Here is a 23,417-nt window from a genome sequence, read left to right on the forward strand (position 1 = left end):
CTACAGCTAAAGTATTCTCCGTCGGGACTTCCTGCAACAACACCACGCCGTTATCTTGATTCTGATTGGCCAGAAGACATTATCAAATATGTTCTATTGGGAAGACGATCACTACGTGACAAAAGTTTTCAAAACCGTTTCTGGTCTTCCGTATTTCCAGACAAGTGGCTACTGAAATCAATCTTACTAACTGCTGTCTGTGCAATTTACTCCGCGCCAGTTGGCGGACTTTATTTTGCTTACTTTAACATCATTTTTCATGGTGGGGCTAAGCCATTTCTTGGTATGGGTGTAGCCTACTCCAGCCATACCCTGTCTTTATAAATATTTGTCTGCTGGCATACCAGCAGACCAGCATTTATCTATCACCAGCTTATGTTAGTATTAAATATACAATGTATTCTGGTAACTATCAAAATAAAGACATTGTATAGTGTTCATAACAGTATTTTTATTTAATAAATTATACTTAATACAATAATATTACAAAAAAAACCTACATCTAAATAAATATATCATCTAAAAAAGATGCATTTGATTTAAAAATAACAAATATAATTCAAAATGTAAACAGCAACAAAGAAATTATAAACATTTTTTTAATTTTTCTTGTTAATATCCATTATCTTCTCTGTTATGTATCTTCCGGTCTTTGCCAATCTGGCCAGCATTTCTTGGTCCTCCACGTCTTTCTCGTGCAGCCACTGCTTGAAGCAAACTGAAAATAAGAAACAACAATGTTTTAACAAATCTTATTCAATTATGTGATGATAGAACTGCAAACAGAATAGCTGTAACTTTAACAAAATAAATAACTCAGTTACCTCTAATCATTAACCCATGTTTGTATAATTGAGTTAACTCCGTGTGTTGCTGCTAGCATACATAATATATACCTGACGTGGAAACGTTACTCGTGGATGGAGCTACAGAGCTACTAGAAAGACAGTCGAACCCGGTGCATTTCTCCGTCTGAATGTGGAGCACTTTTGCTAAATGTTTAGACAAATAGCTTGTGTTACCGCCCTTACATGCTAAATTCTTATTGCACTATTGGCAACGAGCATTTTCCACCTCAAGACCAAGCCCCCAGGAAGTGTGCCGGACTCTGAGGAAAATATTCGTTGTGTCCAAACGGCGGTACTACAATTTCCTTATCAGTCTGTGACGTCGACCGGCCCAGAAATACTTTTTCCCATTGACTAACATTGGGAAAGAGACGTCTGTAACTCGGTGGATACTTTTTTTGAAACTAAATAAACTACCCAGTATGAACTATTGTATAGCCCTAGAATCATTAAGTTCTTAAAGTTGTAAAATGCACTAAAAGCCAAATCTAGATTTATTCTCTCTCTCCATTCTTTCTAGTGAGCCGAGAGTGTGTGCTCGGGGGGCGGGGCTTAAGGGGCGCATGCTCTGTGAGCGCACAAACGGGTTATTCTGCTCTGACAGCCAGGCATGACGGGTAATCTGTGACGTTTCGCTCTCTCAAAAGTTGGGCCATTTTGACTTCATGCGCCAATGAGCAGCTCTCATAGGAAAGAACGAGGCCCCTCCTCCGATGCTGTATCCAGTTCTTATTAAACATCCATGCTCAAGACGGGTAACATAACTACCCTCGGGGCGCTTAGTTCTCTCCGCCATGTGTTTGTGTGCGCACGTGTGTGTGTGTGTGTGTGTGTGTGTGTGTTGCATGCATGTAGCAGGTTCTGTGTGTAAACTGCCCCACCCCCTCGCACACCGACAGGGGAGAGAGATCTCGTCTGGATTGGAAAGATCGAAAATAAATCATAGACGCACTTTGTAGTCTTATTGCATATTAGAAACGGAGTTGCAGTAAGACTGCAATATAATGTTTATGTAGATATAATACATATGACATCTATTTTTTAAATGTCTCCCGTAACGATAAAAAGATTGATAACATTGGACGTTAACGGTACCACGGTCTTTAATAATTCAGCCCCGGGGCCCCGTTAATACTGGGGCTCGGTACCCATCCCTAGTTTTAATTATTACATCATCAATATTACATTTCAAATAACCAAGTACTTGGTTACCAACACAAAGCGCAAGTGGCTAGTGCTGCTAAGAACATACCTGGTGATGGTGTTGATGGTGGCTCTTCGCTGCAGGATCTGGTCGATGTCCTCCTAGCAGAAGCGATTGCCTTCGTCGTTCTCGTCCATGATGGCGGCGTAGGCTCCTTTCCTCAGCAGGTCCTCGATCTCCTTCTTGGAGAACTGCTGGACCGGCTAAAGGCGACGCAGAGAGACATTTACACAAGTGGATTTAGAAAACTCTTTTTGAAAATAAACTAAGTGTACTGCAACAGCGACTGACCCAAAGATGACTTGGCATCTAGAAATATGACAGATTTTCTTTTTCTCACCCCGTTGTTGTTGCCACTCATGCTCTGCAGGACGGGACGGTCCAGCCCGAGCTTCAGACTAGCTTTATCCAGCATTTCCCTCTCATAGTTTCTAGTGATCAGACGGTACACCTCCACCGCCTTAGACTGGCCAAAACGATGACACCGAGCTTGAGCCTGAAATAAAAAATTAAAAGAGGGGTCAAAAGAGCATCATGTGCAGCTGCTGTTCAACGTTTTTAAGCATTAAATGGGAAAATATACACTTAAAGAACCGAGGGAATAAACGGAAAGACTGTTGTTGTTGTAGCCCTATTGAACTATCTTTAGGACGGACAGAGCAGATATATATATATATATATATATATATATATATATATTAGGGCCGGGACTTTAACGCGTTAATTAAGATTAATTAATTACACAAAAATTAACGCATTTTAAATCGCACTTATTTTTGCACCGTGGAACGTTTCTCACTGGATGAGTTTCAGGCGTACCGATTATACTGGAGCACCAACTAACGTTCATGACTTCAGACAACAACAAACCACAGTGAACAACAGTGGGAAATGTTGTTTTAAAAAACGGACGGATGGAAGCGTTGAAAAGAGCACGGTTGTGTGCAAATTATGCAAAAAGGAATTCGCATATCACCGCAGCACATCAAGCCTCAAGTATGACCTCAATGCAAAACATATAGCAGCTAGCGTGGAAGCTAGCGTGGACGTTAGCCTCTTTTATCGCGTTCACACCAAAAAGAGCCGGTACTAAAATTAGTTCATGAGAACCTTTTTACCCCCACGAAAGTCCCTGCTAGAGAGCAGAGAGCTGCTAGAGAGCAGGGACTTTCGTACGGCTCTCTTGTGAGAAAAGAGCTATATTTCTGATTGGCTGGGCGGATTGCAAACCACGCCCCGTAAAACTCCCAAAAAGTTTTGTGAAGCCGCCATTTTATTATCCTCGCATTAGCATTATTAGCATTTAGAGTTGGGGACTGGCTTCAGTAGAAGCTGCTGGGACTCCCAGCAGCTTCTACTGAAGCCAGTCCCCAACTCCGGGGACTTCCGGCCGGGGACTTTGGGCGGCAGTATACGCTGTGAAGTGGTTTGCGGCCTGCCAGTAAACCCAAAGCAGAAGAAGAAGAAGTGACGTCAGCGGCTTCATTTGCGTAATCCACCCCCAGGTTCAAAGAGTTCTCATGAACTAAATTCTCATGAACCTTTGTGGGAAAAGTACTGCGGTGTGAATGCGCCTAATGGTATACTAAAATCCATGTGAAAAAAAATTGCTTCTCACTGTTCTCAGGTCAAATATGTATATGCGATTAAAAATGCGATTAATTTCGATTAATTAATTACAAAGCCTCTAATTAATTAGATTAATTTTTTTAATCGAGTCCCGGCCCTAATATATATATATATATATATATATATATATATATATATATATATATATTGTACCTGCAGGTCATTTTGAGGGTTCCAGTCAGAGTGGAATATCACACAGGTGTCTGCAGCAGTGAGGTTCACAAGCTCTTGATCAGGTGTTTGATGTGGGCTGGCATGATCCTTTCTGCAGCGATGAATAAAGAAAACAAAGAAGACATTATTAATAATAGTAACAACAATAATATTAGTATAACTATTTATATAGCACTTACACAATAATTGCAAAGTGATTCTCACAACAAAAATAAAGAACAAAACAATAAAAAAACTAATTATTATAGGAATGTTAAAATACAAATAAATGATAAACATTCTGAGAGGCCGACTACAAAAGGTAGACTCAATGGCTCTTGATGACATCAATGAGCAGTCCCAAAACATGCTGCTGTATAAAAATAGGTCCAGATTTCTTCTATTTAGTGTTGGATGATTTGTTGTATTGATTGCTGATGGATGTTAAGATATGTTTTACAATTATAACAAAAAGATTATTGTAATTGGAATCAAAAAGTTTACAAATCGTAGTTTTAATAAAATGACTAGCAATATAGGATTTATTCAACAGCGGTAAAGCATTAAGTTACTAAATTAACGTACACTGAACTGTAAAACTTACCACTATTTAGGAAAGGACCTGATCAGAAGGATTGACTAGTAAGACAGCAAAGAGGCGGAGGAGGTCTCTGTCATGTACAACCATTGGTAGATGTTACACCTGAAAGAAAGATAAGGAAATAAGACAACACAGGAGGACAAACATCTTCTTAAGTAAAAGACCAAATCATGTCAAGCTTTAACCTGAGGCTGTTTTTTCAGTCTTTACAATGCACAGTTGGAAATTACATTCCAAAAGCTAAATTCAAACTCAACACCATAAATAACTGGGTACCAAAGTGCTTTACCTGATAGGACACGTTCCACACGGAGCAGCAACCATCCAGCTGGGCCGTATGCTGCATATCATCTCCTCCCTCTCCACTGTTTCCAGTAGATCTCTACTGCCTGTCCAATAAAACTGAAATGCCCCAAAACAATCATATTTCAAAAGTTAAAAACAATAACTTGCTTTTGGCATTCAAATGTATTATAATCTCACCTTTTTCCTGGATGTCAGGAAGGCGTTCCCTTCAAGTCCGCAACCAGTCATAGGAGTTCAAATGCAAAGCCTGAAAGATGACAAGAGCGGGAGACTTACATGTTACAAGATAAGTAATACCAGAGCAGTGTTTAGGACATGCAGAGAACAGATCAAATCCCCTGACAGGCTCACACACTTTGGTGATGTCCTCATCTGATAATGATGTTTCATTTTTAGCAGCAAAGTAACATTACTCAAGGTATATGTTGGACCCAACTCATGTACATTATGTTTTGCATCTCCTCAACAATGGTCTGTATAGTTGAGTAGAAACAAACTGTCCCTACAGTTTCAGGTAGATTAACAAAGAAAAGTTTGCAATGAAGCACAAAACCCCTCTTTGTATTAAGCTAGCTGACACAAAAAGTACAGCTTAACATGCTAACCTGGTGGAGTTAGCTAACGTTAGCTAACTTCATGTCCAACACAAAACCTCTAACGTGCATTACATTGACGATTTTAAACACAACTTAACTCTCTCAACTTGTAAAATAACGTTAATTTAACATACCCTTAAATAACTACATCACGTTTTTCAGGGGCAACACAAACTGCAGAAAACGTTAGCTGCTAACTGTTGTTAGCTAAGACAGCTAGCTCGTAACGATAGCAAACGTAAGGTTACGTTAACATTAACTTAACGTTTTAAGAAAGCAAAACGAACCTTCGAGACATATTTTACTCTCAGACTGGGTGTAATTGTGTAGCGTTGCTTACCTCCAGAAGGACTTTTAGCTGTTTCCCAGTAGAGACTAGAGAGAGCTGTCAGAGCGGTTGCTCTCAGAAGAGCAGCATTGGGCGGACCAGATAAGACCAGAGAAGACCAGATAAGAACCAGTTAAGTCTTGGAGCCCACCGACGTCTTCCATGTTGTTATTTTCATTTAGTAGTTTGCCTTATAGTCCTTCTCCTCCATTTTCTTCCTCTTCTCGAGTAGTCAGTGTGGTGCTGTTGCTTTGGTCTGGGTCTCTGGACCTGTGAGCTAACCACGCCCCGTTCATTTGCATATAAGGAATGGAAATGTCTCATCATGAAATACAAGTCACATGAAATAAGCCATTATGAAATACGAGTCTCTTGAAATAAAGAAACGCGTCATTATGAAATACAAGTCATCTGAAATAAATAAATATGTCATTATGAAATACGAGTCTCTTTAAATAAATAAATGTGTCATTATGAAATACAAGTCTCTTGAAATAAATAAATGTGTCATTATGAAATAAAAGCCCCATGAAATAAATAAATGTGTATTTAAATGTACATGTATACATATTTATTGCCTAATTTATTTATTTTATAATTTATTTCATAGGCATATTTATATATATATATATATGTATTTATTTAATTATTTATGTATATATTTATTTATTTAATATTGGCTTAAATGGCATTCCATACAGATGGAGCTACGATTGCTCAAATGCTAACCCAACTCTAAACATTCATTAACGTTAGCTTAATAAAAACACCAATAACATAACATAAAGTACGCAGGGTTGACTTACCGAAGAAACTGCATTCATGGACGGTCTATTTTAACCGCAGATAAATCCTATATTTGCATAACGAATAGTCCACCAGGAACCAACACAACAAACACGGCCGAGTTCAAGTAGTGTTCTCCTCATGAGCTGAGCCGCTGTAGCATCACGGAGCCAATGGAGCTAACGGAGCTAGCAGAGAGGAGCTAGGAGCAGCAGTCCCGTTGTCATGAAGGGGGAATCTAACTATATACAGAATATGTTTTTGTGGATCCAGGCTAGAAACATGTTCATTTTGTGATGTTAAGTTGGACATTTTAACATAGGGTCTACGGGAATTGCTCCCATCTGCATCCATCGCCAACAGTTTGCAGCATTGGGCTTCACCGCACTGTCCCGGGGTTTGCCGCTTGGCTCTGATAGGCCAGAAGTCGGTTTGATTGCATTCGGACTCGATTGCTTATCCTGTCTGAGTAGCCCGGATGATGCTGCATCGCAATTTTTGACGTCGAATTTTATACACCGAATTTTTTTACATCGAATTTTAAACACCGCAATATTTGACGTCGAATTTTTTTCACTTGAATTTTTGGGATCTGAATTTGAACATTCACATTTTTTTTACTTGAATTTTTACATTTTTATTTCACATAGGTAAATTCGGAGCAAAAAAAATTCAAATACATGATTTTCAAAGTAATTATTTTCAATGCTATCAATTCGGTGTCTGATAAAATTAAAATACTTCTGTCTCTTGTTTGCTTCCATACAGTTGGATCAACACAGATACAATTCAGAAGGTTATCCTTCAGTGATTAACAATACACAGCGCTGTCATGTTAAAATGCAGTGGAACTCCACGAGCCTTTAAAAAGGAGGTAGATGGTTAGACAAATGTCACTAACCAGCACAATGCCTCCTTGTTTATCTTATGTTGCATGATGTAAACAGGCAGTGAAATCCACAATTCTTAAATATAAAGTCAGTGTCCAGGTACTGTTTTGGTAAAAAAAGTTGTTAGAACATAACAACTCTCCACAGAAAACCACAATTAAGATCCTCTTTTACTGTTTTCCCTATACCCATACCTACACACTGTTTATCTCAGACAGAAACGTGTGTATAATTGATGAATAGACCAGTGCTTGAATTGGAATGAAAAAGGTGCCAGTACTCTAAAATCAGCAACTTTTTCAAGTCAATTTTATATATACAGCCCACAAACAAGAACTTGGCTACTATAATGCTGGTGGGTTTGTCTCTTTACTACTGTATATTTTAGAAAGGTTCACTGTACTTAACATTTTTTATGATAGGCAGCGGATATGGCTAAAGCTCAGTAAGGTCAATATTAACTGAAAATATAGCAATCAAAGTCTAGATCTTCTGCTGAAGACACGTGAAGCAGAGACCTTTCAGGTGAGAGCCCCTCTGGTAGTGTTCAACATTAATGACAAGGAAACAAAGCTCTGGTCAGAAGCATTTTTTATAAAAAGCTTTAACAAAATTAAGTATTTCTGTACATTTTGAATGCAATCTAACTTTCCAACTCAGAAAACGAAAAACGAAAAAGTGCCAAAAGTCTTCTCACATGGCTGAGCTGCTTTGCAATATACTTCACCACTGAAGAATACAAATATGTATAAAGTAAACTATGATGCAATCTAACTTTCCAACTCAGAAAAATGATAAAGAGCATGAACAAAGAACATGTAAAAACAAATGCAAAATTTGCACAATCTAAAATGAGAAACTGTAACTGCAAGTAACAAAGTCTGAGCCATGGTAAAGAGTTACATTGAACACCAAGCTGATCAGATAACTCCCTGGTTGGTCTGAAGTCCTTCTATCTCCAGGATGTGTACAAATCGGCACATTATGCCAAAAGTCTTCTCACTGGGTGAGCTGCTTTGCAATATACTTCACATTGTTAGAAAAGGCTCCAGAAGGCCTTGGGGACATCAGTATCAGGGGCTGGAGCTGGACAGGCTCTTTCATCAGCACTTCTCCTTCCCTTTGCCAGCCAGGACCTCACATACTGTTCCGGATTGAACTGTCCTAGTGATGGTCCATTACATTTAATGAAAACCAGGCTGGACCGTCGGCTGACAGAGAGAGCATTCCTTTTTGCAGTAAGGATATCGTTCATGCAGCTGAATGCCCGCTCACACTCACTAGTGGAGACAGCGATGGTTCGGACTGCTTTCAGTAGAGGCTCCATGGCAGCAGGTGTACGGGATGCCCTGGTTTCCTTGTATTCGCGAAAGCCCTGAACAGTCTCTCTTCTGTCCACTTTCAGCACTTCGCACAAACGTAGCACCTCTACGTCCCCATACTGTACGTCTAACTCCTCTTCAGGCCAACTTCCAGGATGGATAACTTTCATGTCCTGGATTAGCTGATTGTCCCGGGCCTCCCGGCCATGTAATGGGATTTCTCTTGTGCTTACATGAGAGGAGGTTGTGGAAGTCATTCTGTGTCTCAGATTCTCTACCATACTGCGGAAAAACTGACCTGCATGAATCTGTACAAGCCTGCCATTCTCACGCAGGGCAACACCCTTGAAGGACTTCTCAGCTAGAGCTGTATGAACTGTAGTCATGTGTGGGCCAGGCATGGTGACCATGGATTCAAAAACTCGTATTTCTCGAGTTAAGAGCCTATCTGCTGTAGGCAGTGTCATCTCTCTTTTTTGGAGTTGCCGAGAGAGGTCGCTGAGCTCTGTGAGCGCATCGTACATCAGTCCCAGATTGCTGACAAACATTGCAGATGTGAGCACATCATCCAGGCCCTTGTACTTTGCTCTGTCTCTGGAATCCCTGCTCGTGTCGTTTGCAGCATTTGTGAAGTGATCATGAAGCACTCGGTAGTTTTCCCAGACTGCTCTGACGCTCCTTTCACTTGAAGCCACCCAGCGGATGGACAAAACACGCCCTATCACCAGGAGACGCTGTCCGACTGCTTGCGCACACTGCGCTAACTGCCTCTGATTTTTGGGGGAGGCATGGAACAAGGAATAGAGTTTGTCAAAAAAGATCTGGAAATGATTGAGCCCTGAGACCTCCTTGACCACATCCCCAACTGCCAGCTCTAGACGATGATTGGAGCAGTGCCACACAAACAGGCTTGGGAATTTACTACACAACTGGGTAGCAACGCCTGTTCTCTTCCCTAGCATGACTGAAGCCCCATCACATGCAAAAGAAATGAAACACTGACCTAAAAAGTCCTCGTTAAAATCTCTTCCAAGACACTCCATTAACGCCTTTGTGATGTCATCAGCCGTTGTTCCATCCAACTCGATCAGCTCCCAAAAAAAGTTTCGGGCTCAGCATCAGCTAATGCTGAGCGTAGACACACAACAAGCACCGTTTTACCACTAATAGTGGTAGATTCATCGACCAAAACACAGAGTTTTCTTTGGTTTTCTGTAATGTCTTTTGCCATTTTTTTCTTCAGCTCATGAGCTATGTGGTCGATGATTTCACCACAGGTTTTATTGGAGTGCAAAACCCTGCCCACGTTCAGCCCATTCAGTTTCTGTACATTCAAATCAATTGGCATGTCTGTGAATGGCCGGCTATGTTTGCCAATTGTATATGCCGTTCGAAAAACTCTGATAGTGGTGTCTAATTCAGATTTATGCATAGACTGCACTTGATGTTGAATAGTTTCACGTGAAGCAGATGTAAGGATGTCAGCAGCTTTTACATGGGCTTGTGATTCTTTATGTTCTTTGATTTATTTTCTCAGGCTAGCTTGTTGTTTGCCCTTGTCAACACCGAAATGAGACACTGCACACTCACCCCATTCAGTTGACATTTTCAGTCCTTGTCCAGTGTGTATTCCCAAAGATTTGACATCTCTGCATATCCGACATCCTAGCTTCTTATCTTTAAGAAGGAGCCATGCATTGGTCTTGCAAAAATATTGCACCTGGTCCGTTGTCCAGCAGTCAGGTGCATCGCTTTGCCCGGTGTTGGTGGTGGCAGTTGCGCCAGCAGCAGCTAACGTTAGAGGCTCTGGAGGAGGCGGCGGAGCTAGTGCTAATGCTAATGCACTAGAACTTGGAGCAGGAGGATCAACCAAAGAAAGCTCCTCATCAGACACAATTTCCAACACAGGCACAGCATTCTCTGTATTTGAAGTTTCTTCCGGCGACAACCGCTGTCTTTTTGCACTTTTATTAATCCAAGCTAACATTTTAGAAATGCTAATTTGTGACGTGACTTGCTTTTCTTCTCTCGGGGGCGTGCCTGCTCTGTTCTATCACTCTACATAGCCACCCACTGGGTGGGAGTTGCACTGCATAAACACAACACACGTGCATCTAGGTATGTAAATTGTAAAGCATTAAAACATGGTTTTACTAACAGTTTTCAGTATGTTGTTACTTCGGCATTATTATTATTATTATTATTATTTTGAAACGTGTATTACTATTAAATCACGGTCAAATAGGTTAATTTTGACATAGTCGTTTCCACCACAGTATTTACATGGAGAAGATAAGCCCCCGCCCCCTCTCCAGCACGTTCTGTTTGAATGACAGGAGTAAACAGCTGACAGCCGCTGTGAAACTCCAGCGGTTAGAGCGATGAGAATGTCCGTTCGGCACCTCATGACGCATCTACTGAGTACCGGGCGGCTGTATATATATATATGGATGTATAATAAGAACGGCGGGAGAGTGTTGAGTACTGGCACGGTGCATGAGTACCGGAGTACCGCCAGCATGCCGGTACTGAGCAAGAAGTGCCGGTACTCCATGGGTCAGAACCAGAAGTGCCGGTACTGCGTACCGGTGAGTACCGGCCCAATTCCAGCACTGGAATAGACCCTACCAGCAGTCTCTTAAGCAGTGTGTGTGTGTGTGTGGCTCAATTCCAATAACCCTCCCCCATGCACATGGAGTCTGTTTGTGTTGGTCAGGGAACACGCTGCGTTTAAATAGTAACTAGAAATAGACCCTTTATAGTCAAACACTTTATTGTATTGTATCGTTTATTAGTATCAAATATACCCATGTATATTGTAGAAAGTGGTAAACATGTGCATTTGTTTGTACAGTTTGGAATATTTACAGGTACTGTTACCAAAGCCAATCAGCTCCTAAATATCACATTTCAAATGGAAAAGATGTTCACGACTGTATTTACACCCACACCTTAAAAAAGGAGCCTCACTCAGCTGAGTGTGGAATCAGCCTTTGTGTTGGGTGAAGCCAGACGTGCACGTGCATTATTGATGGCACACAGATGTGGCCATGCTATGTTATCCCACTCAGTGTCTGATATGTCTAGAGGTCTACTTTATCAAGGTGTCTGCAAGTTGAATTTTATTTTATTCAAGACATATTGAATCCCAGGTCAGGTTATATGAGCTTTAAAAAAAAAGAAAGAAGTGACCATGTCCCTGTGAGTTGTCACAATCGTATGTGAGGTTTCAACTGGAGCTGCTCCTTTAGGCTGCAGCCACACGAGCACGATAACGCAAACGGACCACAATCGATATCAAAAAAATCTTCCGGCCACACGCAACAGGCACCAGAAACGTGTCCGTGCACACGAGACCGCTCCAAAGCGCTGGAGACGCTGTAGTACATATGCCAGGCCTGGAAGGGGCGCTGTAGTCTGCCACAAAAGCAGCGAAAAAGACTTCCCGTGCATGGTTGCCATGGTTGCCCTTCTGTTTATTCTCCGCTGTGGACGCTCTGGCTCTTTTTCTCCCTCCTCGGGGCAAGCGTTTGCTCCTGCTGTAAATCTCCCCGGTAGTCCACCAGCAGATGAAAAACACCCACCTTCTTCCAAGGGACGAGGGGACCGTGCGGCAGAGTTTCAGTTCGATTTTTTTTCGCCGGTCAACATGTCCGTTAAAGTTGAAATCTTCCGGACAAAATTAGAAAAGTGCCGGTCAAAGGTCTTCTTTGTTATTTATTGAGCTTTAAAACAAATTGATAATGACTCTATATAATAATATAAGAATACAAAACGGAGCCTCTCTTTTCCTCCCCCTCTTCTGAGAGCCCAGCAGCTGATCTCTGAGCAGGAGAGGTGGGGAGAGTCGGGCTATTGCGTCATCGTTATCAGGACATGATCGTATATGTCACGATTCTTATGTTTTGTCACGTTTTTAGTTTTGTATGTCTAGGTTTGGGTTTATTTTGCTGTTCTGTTCTCCCTGTTTCATGTTTTCCTCCTTGTGTCTTGTCTGGTCCTTCTCCCTGTGTTTTCCTCCCTGTCGTTAGTTTCCTTGGTGTGTCTGATTTTCTAATTGTGTTCACCTGTTGCCCTTGTGTTTCTGCCTCCCCTGCCCGGCTGTTTCTCGTCTCGTGATTACCCCTCCCTGTATTTAGTCTTGTCTCTTCCTGTGTTCCCGGTTCATTGTTTGTTTTTCCTGTCTCCCTCCATGTCAGTCACCGTCAGCTTTTTGGTATTGTATCTTCCTTGTGCTTCCTTTGTGTTTTATGCCATGTTTTTGCCATCAGCTTTTGAAATAAAGCTCGCTTTTGTTTTCTAGACTAACTTACCTTTTTTTGTAGTCTGCTTTTGGGTCCTACCTTTCCCAAATCGTAACAGTATAGGCGTAAACACGGAGCCGTTTGCCCCCCCCAGAGCGTTTTGTTTGCAGATCTACCCACCTTGGGACCCGTTATCGTTTTCTGCGTTTCCGTGTCGGCCTCGTGTGGCCGAACCGTCTATCTGATAGAGAACTGTAGCAGATACGACCGTTATCATCCTCGTGTGGCAAGCACCTTAGGCTCTGTATGTTTTTTGACATCTTATACAAATATTTTAAATGTGTCACATCATAATTCCATTGTTGAGGTCTACTAGAATAGATGTACATTGTTCAATGTTCCAAACTCACATTGGTTTCTCATATAGCATCTCTGTATAGTATGTGTGTTCACTCTCTGTCCTAAACAGCTTGTTGGAGCTCCTTCCCCCCCCCCCCTGTGAGCCCACTGCGCTCTGATTGGTCTGCTCGCCCACTCTGTTCTGATGAGTCAACCACCGTTACAGCTGAACATCAGTGATTATGTGTTACAATGGCGTTAGCAACCAGAAAATGACACCAGTAATGACAAACAGATGAGAATGCTGCGTGGGGTCTGGGTACCGTGTTGGTGGGACGTTGCGGGGCTCGCTGCTCCGCCCTTTGAGGCTCGAGGAGCGGACAGTGTGAGCTGGATTACTGGGGTCGTTTCCTGGTTGCTGTGTGGGGCCTACGAGACAGCGCGGAACTCAGCCTGAGCACACACACACGCTCACAGCCTGAGCACCGAGTGTGTGTGTGTGTACGGAGCTCCGCGCAGCAAAGAAAAAGATAATGCTGAGAAAAGATAAGGCTGAGTGAGTGTGTGTGTGCGAAGCTCCGCAGCGTTACGTCACTATGACCAGGAAGAAAAACAATGGAAAAAAAGAAATGTCCAACGAGGCGTTCTGGGGCAGCACAGACAGGTATTTTCTGTGTTAGAGTTTTACTCCCTACAGGGTGTACTTTGAGGGTTTGTGACTCTGCAGACCGTTTACATGCAGAAAAACCTTCATAACACAAGGGACGGGTAATAACCGGAAAAGCATGACATGGGACCCGGCCAACAAATAATTGTCTACAGGCTTAATAAACATATTTGTGGTGCAGATCTGCCTTAAAAAGATCACAAACATAATAATTTAAGGTTTTACTACTTATGAGAATTATGAATAAGAAATGCCAACTCTTCTAATATCATGAAGTATTTTGCAATTGTTTTTTTTCCGAATCGAGCAGGCTCAGAAATGTTATATGATTGAATGAAGCTGTTTAGCTTTCTTTGGGTACGTTTTAGCGTGCAGTTTGCCATGTATGAACACCATGACTCTGAAGTCTGGCCCTCAGCACCAGCACTACAGTACTGGGACTTCTCTGTGTTTCATTTCCAGTTGCATAATAATTACAAAAACGACAGCAGGTACCTTCAAGTTGAACTCTGTCTTAAATGGTGTTTTGTAATGATAAGTGTAGCCATGCTAAGCCCTGATGTTGTGTGTTGTGTAGAACGGCGAGGCCAAGCTGGGCCCTCCCATCATCATGTGTACGCGCTCCTACCCAGAATACGGACAGGGTTGTGCTGACGGGGAGTGTGCCATGGACAGCAGCGCTGAAAACGGAAACAGCTGCGATTCTTCGGGTCCAGCTCGGCGGGACAGGTGAGGAGATCGATCTGTATCTCAGAAGCGGACTTTGCATTACATTGTGCGAGCATTTTCAGCTTTTAAAGAACCCCTTCCTGTGTATAATGGTTGTTTATTCAGTGCAACAAGTTCCTAGCCTACTTAGTCTGCAAGGATATCTCAGTTCTTATTCATGTTCCATCAAAACCTTTGGTGAAGTCTCACAGGAGGCTGGTCAAACTTGAACATTCATTTATTAAAAGTCCATTACCACGTTGCAACAGACTTGTTCCATCCAAATGACGGATAAATAGCCTGGCCCAAAACCTTTTGAAGAGCTTTTTAAGAACAGGAAAATAGAGAAAAGTAGACAAAGCTATACAAAAAGGTATTCATTTAAGATATAAACAACAGCTATGTAATCTGTCAACATAAAAAAAATGTCTGAAATCTAAATGTGTTTAATTCCCTCCTCCCCTGCTCCCTGTTGTGCGAGCCCAGCCGCCTGATGGGCTCGGCGTCTGTGATCTCCAGAGAGGAGCAGTTTGAGGACTACGGGGAGGGGGAGGATGTGGATTTCACTCCCAGCAGCCCTTGCCCAGAAGAGGAAACCCGAACAAACGGCTTCTCCGACCTGGGGTCCTCGCTTCCCTCCAGGTTGGTGGTCCAGTTAGAGCGCACACCCTGAATCACATGCTCTGGTATTATTATCTGATTTGTCAGGGACTGGACGGCAGATGACTTTCCTCCCTAGCAAACCAAAGTTTTGATCTCCCTCGGTTCACTTGCTGCCAATGTTAGGTCCGTAGCAAAGCCTTGGCGTGCCTTTTCATAGCTGTGATGGAAATGTAATGAGCAGAGTACTGAGAAAAAGGATGCTGCAGACTGATCTGATGTCTGACAAACTGAAGGTTTGATCAAAAGGGTTGGCCAAGGAGAATAGAAAATGAGCAATTCAAGTGTACAGCCCTTGCCTGTCCCTTTGACCCTAAACATGGCAAGCAATACACTTCTTTATCTACAGATGAGTCATTTCGATGGCTCCACAGATCCTAGTCATAACTATCTGTATCGTCTCTGTCTCAGACTTTCTGTGCTTGAACTTCACTATACTTTATATACATATATATTTAACAAACATAATATTAATTATTATTGTGATTCTAAGAAAGTTTGAATGTTATATCTACATTAGATTTCTCTACTTTTTCTACTCCCAAAATCGGTACCTACAGTAAATGTAGCTTGATTCAAGAGTGTGGTATTAATGAAAGCACTTCTCCCAAAATGCAATGCACAAAGGAAACAGAGTAGAGGCTAACAGCAGCCAAACATTGATCCCAATGTGAGTAAAACTACAGAGTAATCCATACCATCATGGAGAAAGGCCTTTTTTTAAGGAAGATGCCTTAAATAGAAACAAAAACAGTTTTAATTTGAGCTAACTCTGAAAGATTTTGTGTTCTATTAAACGTCTAGACCTAATTTCTTTGAGTATTTTGTTTCTATTGATGGTTGCTGTTACATTATATGCTGTTAGCCCTTGTCTCGTGTATTTACTACCTCTCTGACTTCCAAGGTGTTATAATCACAGCCCCCCTTCAGACCTGTAGACCGATGCTCTCTCTGTGTTGCAGTGCGGGGCAGACTCCTCAGAAGATGCGGCAGCTGTATAACAGCGAGCTGCTGGACATCTACTGCTCTCAGTGCTGCAAGAAAGTGAATCTGCTCAACGACCTGGAGGCTCGCCTGAGAAACCTGAAGGCCAACAGGTGAAACACCCGAGCAGAAACACAACGGGGCCAAATCACAGTCCTTACAGAGCAGAGACACACACTCCTTTCCATCAAACGCCATCCGGCCAAATCCACCCTGACTCGTCCTTGGGACTCACACGCTACACCCACATCTGAGGGCCCGGCCAGCTAGAGCTGTTGCTATAGCAACCATATCCCATTGGATGCGATGGCAGGTTTTTGTGTGCAACTAAAGATGCAATACATCATCAATAACACAGTATACAAAAATAAGATGGTAGATCAATGATATTATTTATTTAGAAATGGCTTAAATTGTGAGTAAAGTAAATGGGATTGAATGAGTCAGCATTATGGGACCTTAACCACTGCATGTGTCAACCAAAGTCTTCATTTACAGCTTGTATGGATGAAAAACCCCATCAATAATCATGGTTACTGATAAGACATCAGAGCCCAAAATTAGCATTAGGTTCCCTTTTTTCTTTTCTTAGTCTGAATGCTAACTCAACAGATACATGAATAATCAGTCATCAGAAATGCTTTATTCGACACACAGCGGGAACATTGAAATTGTTGCAGCAAAGGGAAAGTGCACATTAAAGGTAAATAAAATAACATATTTTAATTGTTAAATTATTATTAAGTTGTGATTGTAAGTATATATTGCAATGTTATTTAAGAACTGTGTAGTAGCATCCAGTAACAATATTTAACTGTTTAAAAGTTATATACAAGATGTATTAAGTTGTTAAGACAGCCCTATCTGCTGTTATGTCATTGATGCCAGCTCAGCAGATCAGAGCTGTCTGTAATGACACGTTACTGAGGGTCTTAGCTCAGGGACTCTGTCCAGACGTATGGTGATTATCCTACAGTTTCTTCAGCACATCTACATACAGGGGTGTAGGACACTAACATATCGAAAACAGTTAATTCAGCCCCATGAAAAATGATGAATCACTCCCACTCTGTTAGGATCGTTCTTTCTTAACACACCCCGTGATCAAGGGAGCCTGACCACCAAGTGAATAAAAGTGCCTTCTGGTGCACTTGGCAATGATCCTGAAAACACAGCCCATTAGAGCATTATGCTCACAGAGCAGCAACTAACTATCAATTTTCCAATGTTTTTTTTCTCTGCGTGTGAGAAGTGTCCACGCTAACAGTAAGTGTAGTGTCAGCAGTCAGTGTGTGACTAGGTCTCTCTCTTGTGTTTCAGCCCTAACAGAAAGATTACCAGCACAGCGTTTGGACGGTGAGTGACCCAACCTTCCTGATGACCCTTAAATGAAAATACTGCACTGAGGGGGGGCAATCACTTGTGACGGATCCGTGTGTGTGTGTGTTAATAATCCTGTTGGATTTTCGTCCTGCAGTCAGCTGTTCCAGGCCAACCACAGTGTGTTTGGATCGAGTCAGGGCAGCAGCACGGAGGATCTGTTCACTGACAGCATCGACTCCTGTGACCTCGACATCACAGACAAAGTAAACACACTCACACATCCAGGCACAAATGTGACCCGCTCTATCGAAAACAGTCTGATGACGCAACGGCCATTCCGAGCTAATCATGGATTAATGTGAAAAACTTGTGTCCCAGTTTTGGTTGATTTTAAACAAACAAAGTATTGGCTTTAACACTAGAACCGCCAGAGGTCGCTGTATACCTAAAACCGCCAACGGGTCAAATGTACCCGCTATTGATTTTCAAGGTACAATGTTCTTTTATTTATCATACAGAACAGTGAGTTTTGATCACACAGGGATGAAACCTATACCAATAGAATCTGTGGACTCTCAGCTTTTCATATGACATAGTTTGTGCAGATAACATGAAGTATAAAATATCGCTAAGAGTGCTGATTTAAACGCTTGGTGTTAGATTTGTGTTTTGTTTAGGTACAAATCTCTCTATCTATAACTATCTATCGATCCATCTGTAATGTTCTGTTCTATGGACATATAATTGTCTACATAAACAGACGACGCGGACTACTTCTCTCATTCCGAGTGTCCATCTTTATTCAACTGGCACGTAACCTGCACACATGCATTACATCTTCAACGTGAGCTCAGTCATCCAAGATCTTGTATTCTCCAAGATGTTACACTATCTATAACTATCTATCTATCTGTCTGTCTATCTCTCTATCCATCTATCAATATATCTATCTCTCTCTCTCTCTCAATCTATCTCTCTATCTATAAGGAACCGCAGTAGACAAAAGATGTTGCTATAGCAACACGTCATGTTTACGCTGCATTTTCTGAGGTAAATATTACCCGCTGGCGGATATAGGTATAAATGGCTTTTTTTTGGGCGATTTTTTCAATCTGACTTCATATTGACAATTGTTAACAACAGAGGGTGCTACATAACACACTTTCAGGAGAAGTCACGGACTGGGAGACTTTGATATGTTATTGAAAAAAAGTTACATACAATCAAAAAACTGCTACGGGTAAAATGTACCGGTTGGCGGTTCTAGTGTTAAGAATATCAAACTTGTATTGCCTTTTAAATAAATAAATAAAAATAAATAAAAAATCTTAGCTTGTAAAGACGGGGTGTTAACTTCAGCGATCACAGTCTCCTCTCACTCTGATCAGCTCCCCCCTCCTCAATACGTCTTCCTGAAATAATGAATGACAGCTGATAACCCTGCAGGGTCTAAGACTGTGACTGACTGAGCCAGTGGGGGCAAATGGTCGAGACAGTAAAGGACATAAACATTGATATAATAATACTAAAAATACATCTACCCAAATGGGAGGGAAAGAAATAGACAAACTAATGTACCATTTTTTTTTTTTTATACAATATTTGTATTGAAGTTTTCAAATACGGACGTTACACATACATACAATAACGAACCTTACACATACATAAAATAAAATAACGAACATTACACATACGTAAATGGTCAGTCTAGGTGGCAGATACAGTGTCAAATCAAATGAATAGGCATGCAAATAAACACAGGTCAGTATACAGATGATACAGGACAAAAATCTGAAAGAATATGACGTGGGCGACTACACTTCAGAATCGTATTCCCGTTGCCCCCTTCCTCGCCCTGTTATTAATCATTACAAACATTATTTTTCAGAAGCTCCATGATGCTCCCCCAGATATTTTCGAAAACTGCCAGCTTTCCTTTAGTAATGTATGTTAGTTTTTCTAAAGCGACACATGCTGACAGATCCTTAATATATGTATTCATACTAGGTTTGTTCACATGTTTCCATGTGCACGCTCACTCTTCTTAGAAACAAAGTCTTTTGGATAAATACCCAGGATGCACAACTTTGGCTGACAAGGGATTTTCAGCTTTGTTATCTGGTTAATCATGTTAAGAGCCTCCTTCCAAAAACTTCCCACAAACAGTGAAAGAGTGATCATTTAGCATTGTTACATTTAAAGCAGGTGTCCGGGGTATTGGGATTAAAGTGATGTAGTTTTGATGGTGTTATATATGTTCTTAAAATCCAATTGTATTAGGGCTGCACGATATTGGAAAAAACTGACATTGCGATATTTTCTTCCCCTGCGATATATATTGTGATGTGAAAAAATACAGGAATTGAAGAAAAGGCAGTTTTTTTTGTCCGCAAACCATCCTTTCTTGAACTTTAATGCTATACAATTGGTAACTATATTTAACCGGATGAAGGATTTTAGTCACGGAAGTTATCAGAGCAACAAGCTGAGCTAGCTCGGTTAGCAGCGCCAAACTGCCCTGGAGAAACACATGAAACTACTTTATTCAGTATTTGAACCTTTATTCACGAGGTCCGTTTGCTTTGGAGATTTGATTGTGATTGGTGGTTTGCTGTGCATGCAGAGCCTGCATGTCACTCCCTCAAGTAACCCTGACATGAGAGTTTTCCTTTTGTAGCAAGCAGCAAAAGAATTGTAACATGACGTGTTTGAGTTAATTTGACTAATTAATATCGCACGTCCTAAAAAAACAAAACACAAAAATTAAGTGCGATTTCTTCCTGCGATGTGAATGTCGTGATTATCGTCACGACACGGTATATCGTGCAGCCCTAAATTGTATTGTATCAACTTAAGCCGTGTGTTGATTGTTTGTGTTTGAGCCTTCAGGCACTTCAGACCATTCCTTTTCAGAGATTTCCTCTTGTAAATCAAGCCTCCAGCTTTTAAGTTTATCTTCTGAAGATTCAGGTGACTTGTCTACAAAGATTTTATAGAGCAGCGATAGCTGGCCTCTACCCACCACGTGTTTAACTGTAATGTCTTCCAACATTGAGAGAGGTGGCTGAGTAAGTGAGCGGTTTTGAGATACAGAGATAAAATGTCATATTTGGAAAAACTTAAAGAAGTGCTTAGAAGGAATATCATACTTTTCTTGTAGTTCAGTAAATGACATACATGTTCCATCATTGTACAAATCGGTAATCCTGCTTAATCCCTTGTTCGCCCAAGTCTTAAAACCAGCATCTTCTGCAGGTATACATTGACTATTGCCCCATATGGGGGTGAAACCTGACAGTGGGGGGGTGTCCCCTATATATCTTTGGACCTCATGCCAGATGTGTATGGTATTTCTTAGAAAGGTTTTTTTTTTTTTTTCCCTAGCTACTTTGGCTCAGAAGAATAAAGATAGCTACTAAGCGATAACCCTTGAGCTGAGCATGCTTCAATCTTGACCCATGTTGGAGCTTCCTCTGGGGAGAAGTAGCACATGGCTGCTCTCAGTTGTGCTGCCCAATAGTACCAGCATAGGTTGGGCAGTTTTAGACCCCCTCTGTCATGAGGCAAGTAAAGTAAACAGAGCCTAGAGCGTCTATTATTCCAGAAAAAGGTAAATATTTTCTTACATTTGAAAAAATGACTCGGGTGGGGGTCAGAGGGCCTAGGCATAAAAGTCACGGCTCGCCACTGGACTCGGGTGGGGGTAAGGGGATTGGTTGAAACAAATAGAGTAATTTGGGTAATGTATTCATTTTTAAGATGTTAACACGACCGATTAAGGAGATTGGCATTAAAGTCCATCTGTTCTACCACAGAGTCTACAACAGGGTTATAGTTGGCTGGAACCAGGTCATTCATTTCAGGCGTGATTTGTATTCCTAAATAGGTGAATCCTTCCCTATGAGCTGAAAAGGGAGTTTGTATTCTAGGTTGCTGCCTCTCTTGTTCATTTAGATAAAGTATTGAGGATTTCTGCATATTTATTTTGTAGCCTGAAAATTCCCCAAAAGTTGTAATTAGTTCGAACAGAGATGGTACAGAATACTCAAGATTTGATAAAAAAAGAACAACATCGTCCACATAAAGTGATATTCGATGATCCAAGTCCCGAGATCCCAGATATAGATGGAGAGTCTCTAATAGCCATGGCAAATGGCTCCATTGCTAACACAAACAGCAATGGGGAGAGGGGGCAGCCCTGACGTGTAGATCTGTACAATGAGAAGGATGTAGAAGTAATATTATTTGTCACCACTTCAGCTGTTGGGTTCTTATATATCGTCCTGATCCATTTGAGAAAGCCTTCGCCTATTCCAAACCTCTCCAACACTTCAAACATATACTTCCACTCAATTCGGTCCACAACACTGAGGAACAGAATACATGTCTACAAAAAGCCCCTAAAGTGTCGCTCCGCCCTAATTTCCATACAAATTATAGAAATGTTAACAAAGGGAATGAATAAAACTAAAAACTTCTATAAAATATTTCCACTTTAACTTGTCGATGTTTTCATTCACCAGGCAGCAAGTTTAAAGCTCTTCAAATAAAATGTATTCATAAGTAAACACCAAGTTTAGCTGCCATTGCTAGGATCTAAAATATAGATTGTTAATTAGTTTGATATCTAATGAAAATGATATAAAATGTGATTTTGGGAGTGTAAAGGCATAACTTAGATTTAACCGTTCAAGGACAGCACTTATTCTTAACAGTATCAATAACAGAAAACACACTTCTTCAACAGTGTAATATAATAAATGTAAACAGATATACCAGTGTATAGCCTACATACATATTATTACTGCTAAATACTGCAAAGACAAAGCTTTACTTTGACAGTGTATATATAGCAGATTTTGTCCTTTTACAGAAACAAGTAATATACTGTAGGCCATTCTTTATGGTAATCTCACCAGGTGCTTTCACAGAACTGTTCAATCTCTGGGCCTCTCCTGGATCTTTTCCAGGAACGTGTGTACATCCGTAGGGGAAGTGAAGAGGTGAGAGTTGCCGTCATGTGTCACTCGGAAAGAGGATGGATATTATATTCCATACCGCAGACCCATGTCTCTGCACCTCGTTTTAACTCCATCGTAGGCTCTGCGCTTTGTATCCGTCTCCTTGGCGACGTCATGGAAAAACATTATATGATGTTTGGTCAAAGTGGATTTTACCCTTTTCATATGCAGCCGACATCCCTTTGGTTTTGTCCTTGTAGTTTAAGAACTTAATCAGAAGTGCTCGAGGCGGTGCGTTTGGCTTCGTTCTGCCAGATGGAACTCTGTGCGCCCTTTCAATAGCGAGCGGTGCTGAAAACGGCACCCAGAATTTCAGGGATCCATTTTTCCAGAAAGGTGCATGCATCCTTCCCTTCAGCGTTTTCGGGCAAGCCTATCAGTCGCACATTAGATCTGCGGCTACGATTTTCCAGATCTTCCATTTTCGCCTCCAAACTTTCCACCAGTTGTCTCAGCTGTTTCGTTGTTTTATTCAGCGCTGAGGCATCGTCTTCCACCGCTCCAAGCCGCTCCTCAGCCTCCGTTAATCGGCCAGAGTATTGTTTTAGTTCGCCTTCCATAGATTGTGTTGAGTGTATCACCGTATTACATTTTGATTTCTTTGAATTGTTGGTTGCACTCAGAATTCCACCTGAGGATTTATCCTGCAACAGGTCTTCTCCCTCCTCGTGTTCCATGTCGGGAGTAAGGCCAGGTTGAGACAGCGGTGGCCAATCTTCTTTGGATAAAGTTTCCAAATCGTTGTCCTTCCTAGTTGTTTTCTTGCGTGGAGGCATTAGTAACACTGTTATGACGGTGTAAATTGCGT

General features: G+C 41.4%; 1 protein-coding gene and 1 long non-coding RNA gene across 4 annotated transcripts in view; one reads left to right on the top strand and one right to left on the bottom strand.

The window, feature by feature from the left end:
* The window catches only part of rab11fip4a (RAB11 family interacting protein 4 (class II) a), a 51,117-nt gene that overhangs the window by 20,015 nt on the left and 7,685 nt on the right, over positions 1–23,417 (top strand). The window contains exons 4-8 of the mRNA XM_034221648.1: positions 14,491–14,642; positions 15,108–15,263; positions 16,244–16,378; positions 17,586–17,621; positions 17,743–17,851. Coding sequence (XP_034077539.1) covers positions 14,491–14,642; positions 15,108–15,263; positions 16,244–16,378; positions 17,586–17,621; positions 17,743–17,851 — 588 coding nt within the window. The remainder of the gene's footprint in view (positions 1–14,490; positions 14,643–15,107; positions 15,264–16,243; positions 16,379–17,585; positions 17,622–17,742; positions 17,852–23,417) is intronic.
* On the bottom strand, positions 603–5,987 carry LOC117549618. Of its 3 annotated transcripts, none has more exons than XR_004569506.1 (8): positions 5,678–5,987; positions 4,919–4,988; positions 4,725–4,837; positions 4,439–4,537; positions 3,835–3,946; positions 2,393–2,548; positions 2,101–2,255; positions 603–718 (listed from the first exon to the last, which is right to left on the bottom strand). It is a non-coding gene; the product is annotated as an uncharacterized LOC117549618 (long non-coding RNA). The 3 variants fall into 3 exon arrangements; XR_004569508.1 differs by having other exon boundaries at positions 5,625–5,987; XR_004569507.1 differs by lacking the exon at positions 5,678–5,987 and adding an exon at positions 5,625–5,640 and having other exon boundaries at positions 4,725–4,988.

The sequence above is a fragment of the Gymnodraco acuticeps genome, unplaced genomic scaffold (genome assembly GCF_902827175.1).
Source record: "Gymnodraco acuticeps unplaced genomic scaffold, fGymAcu1.1, whole genome shotgun sequence".
NCBI classification, from domain to species: domain Eukaryota; kingdom Metazoa; phylum Chordata; class Actinopteri; order Perciformes; family Bathydraconidae; genus Gymnodraco; species Gymnodraco acuticeps.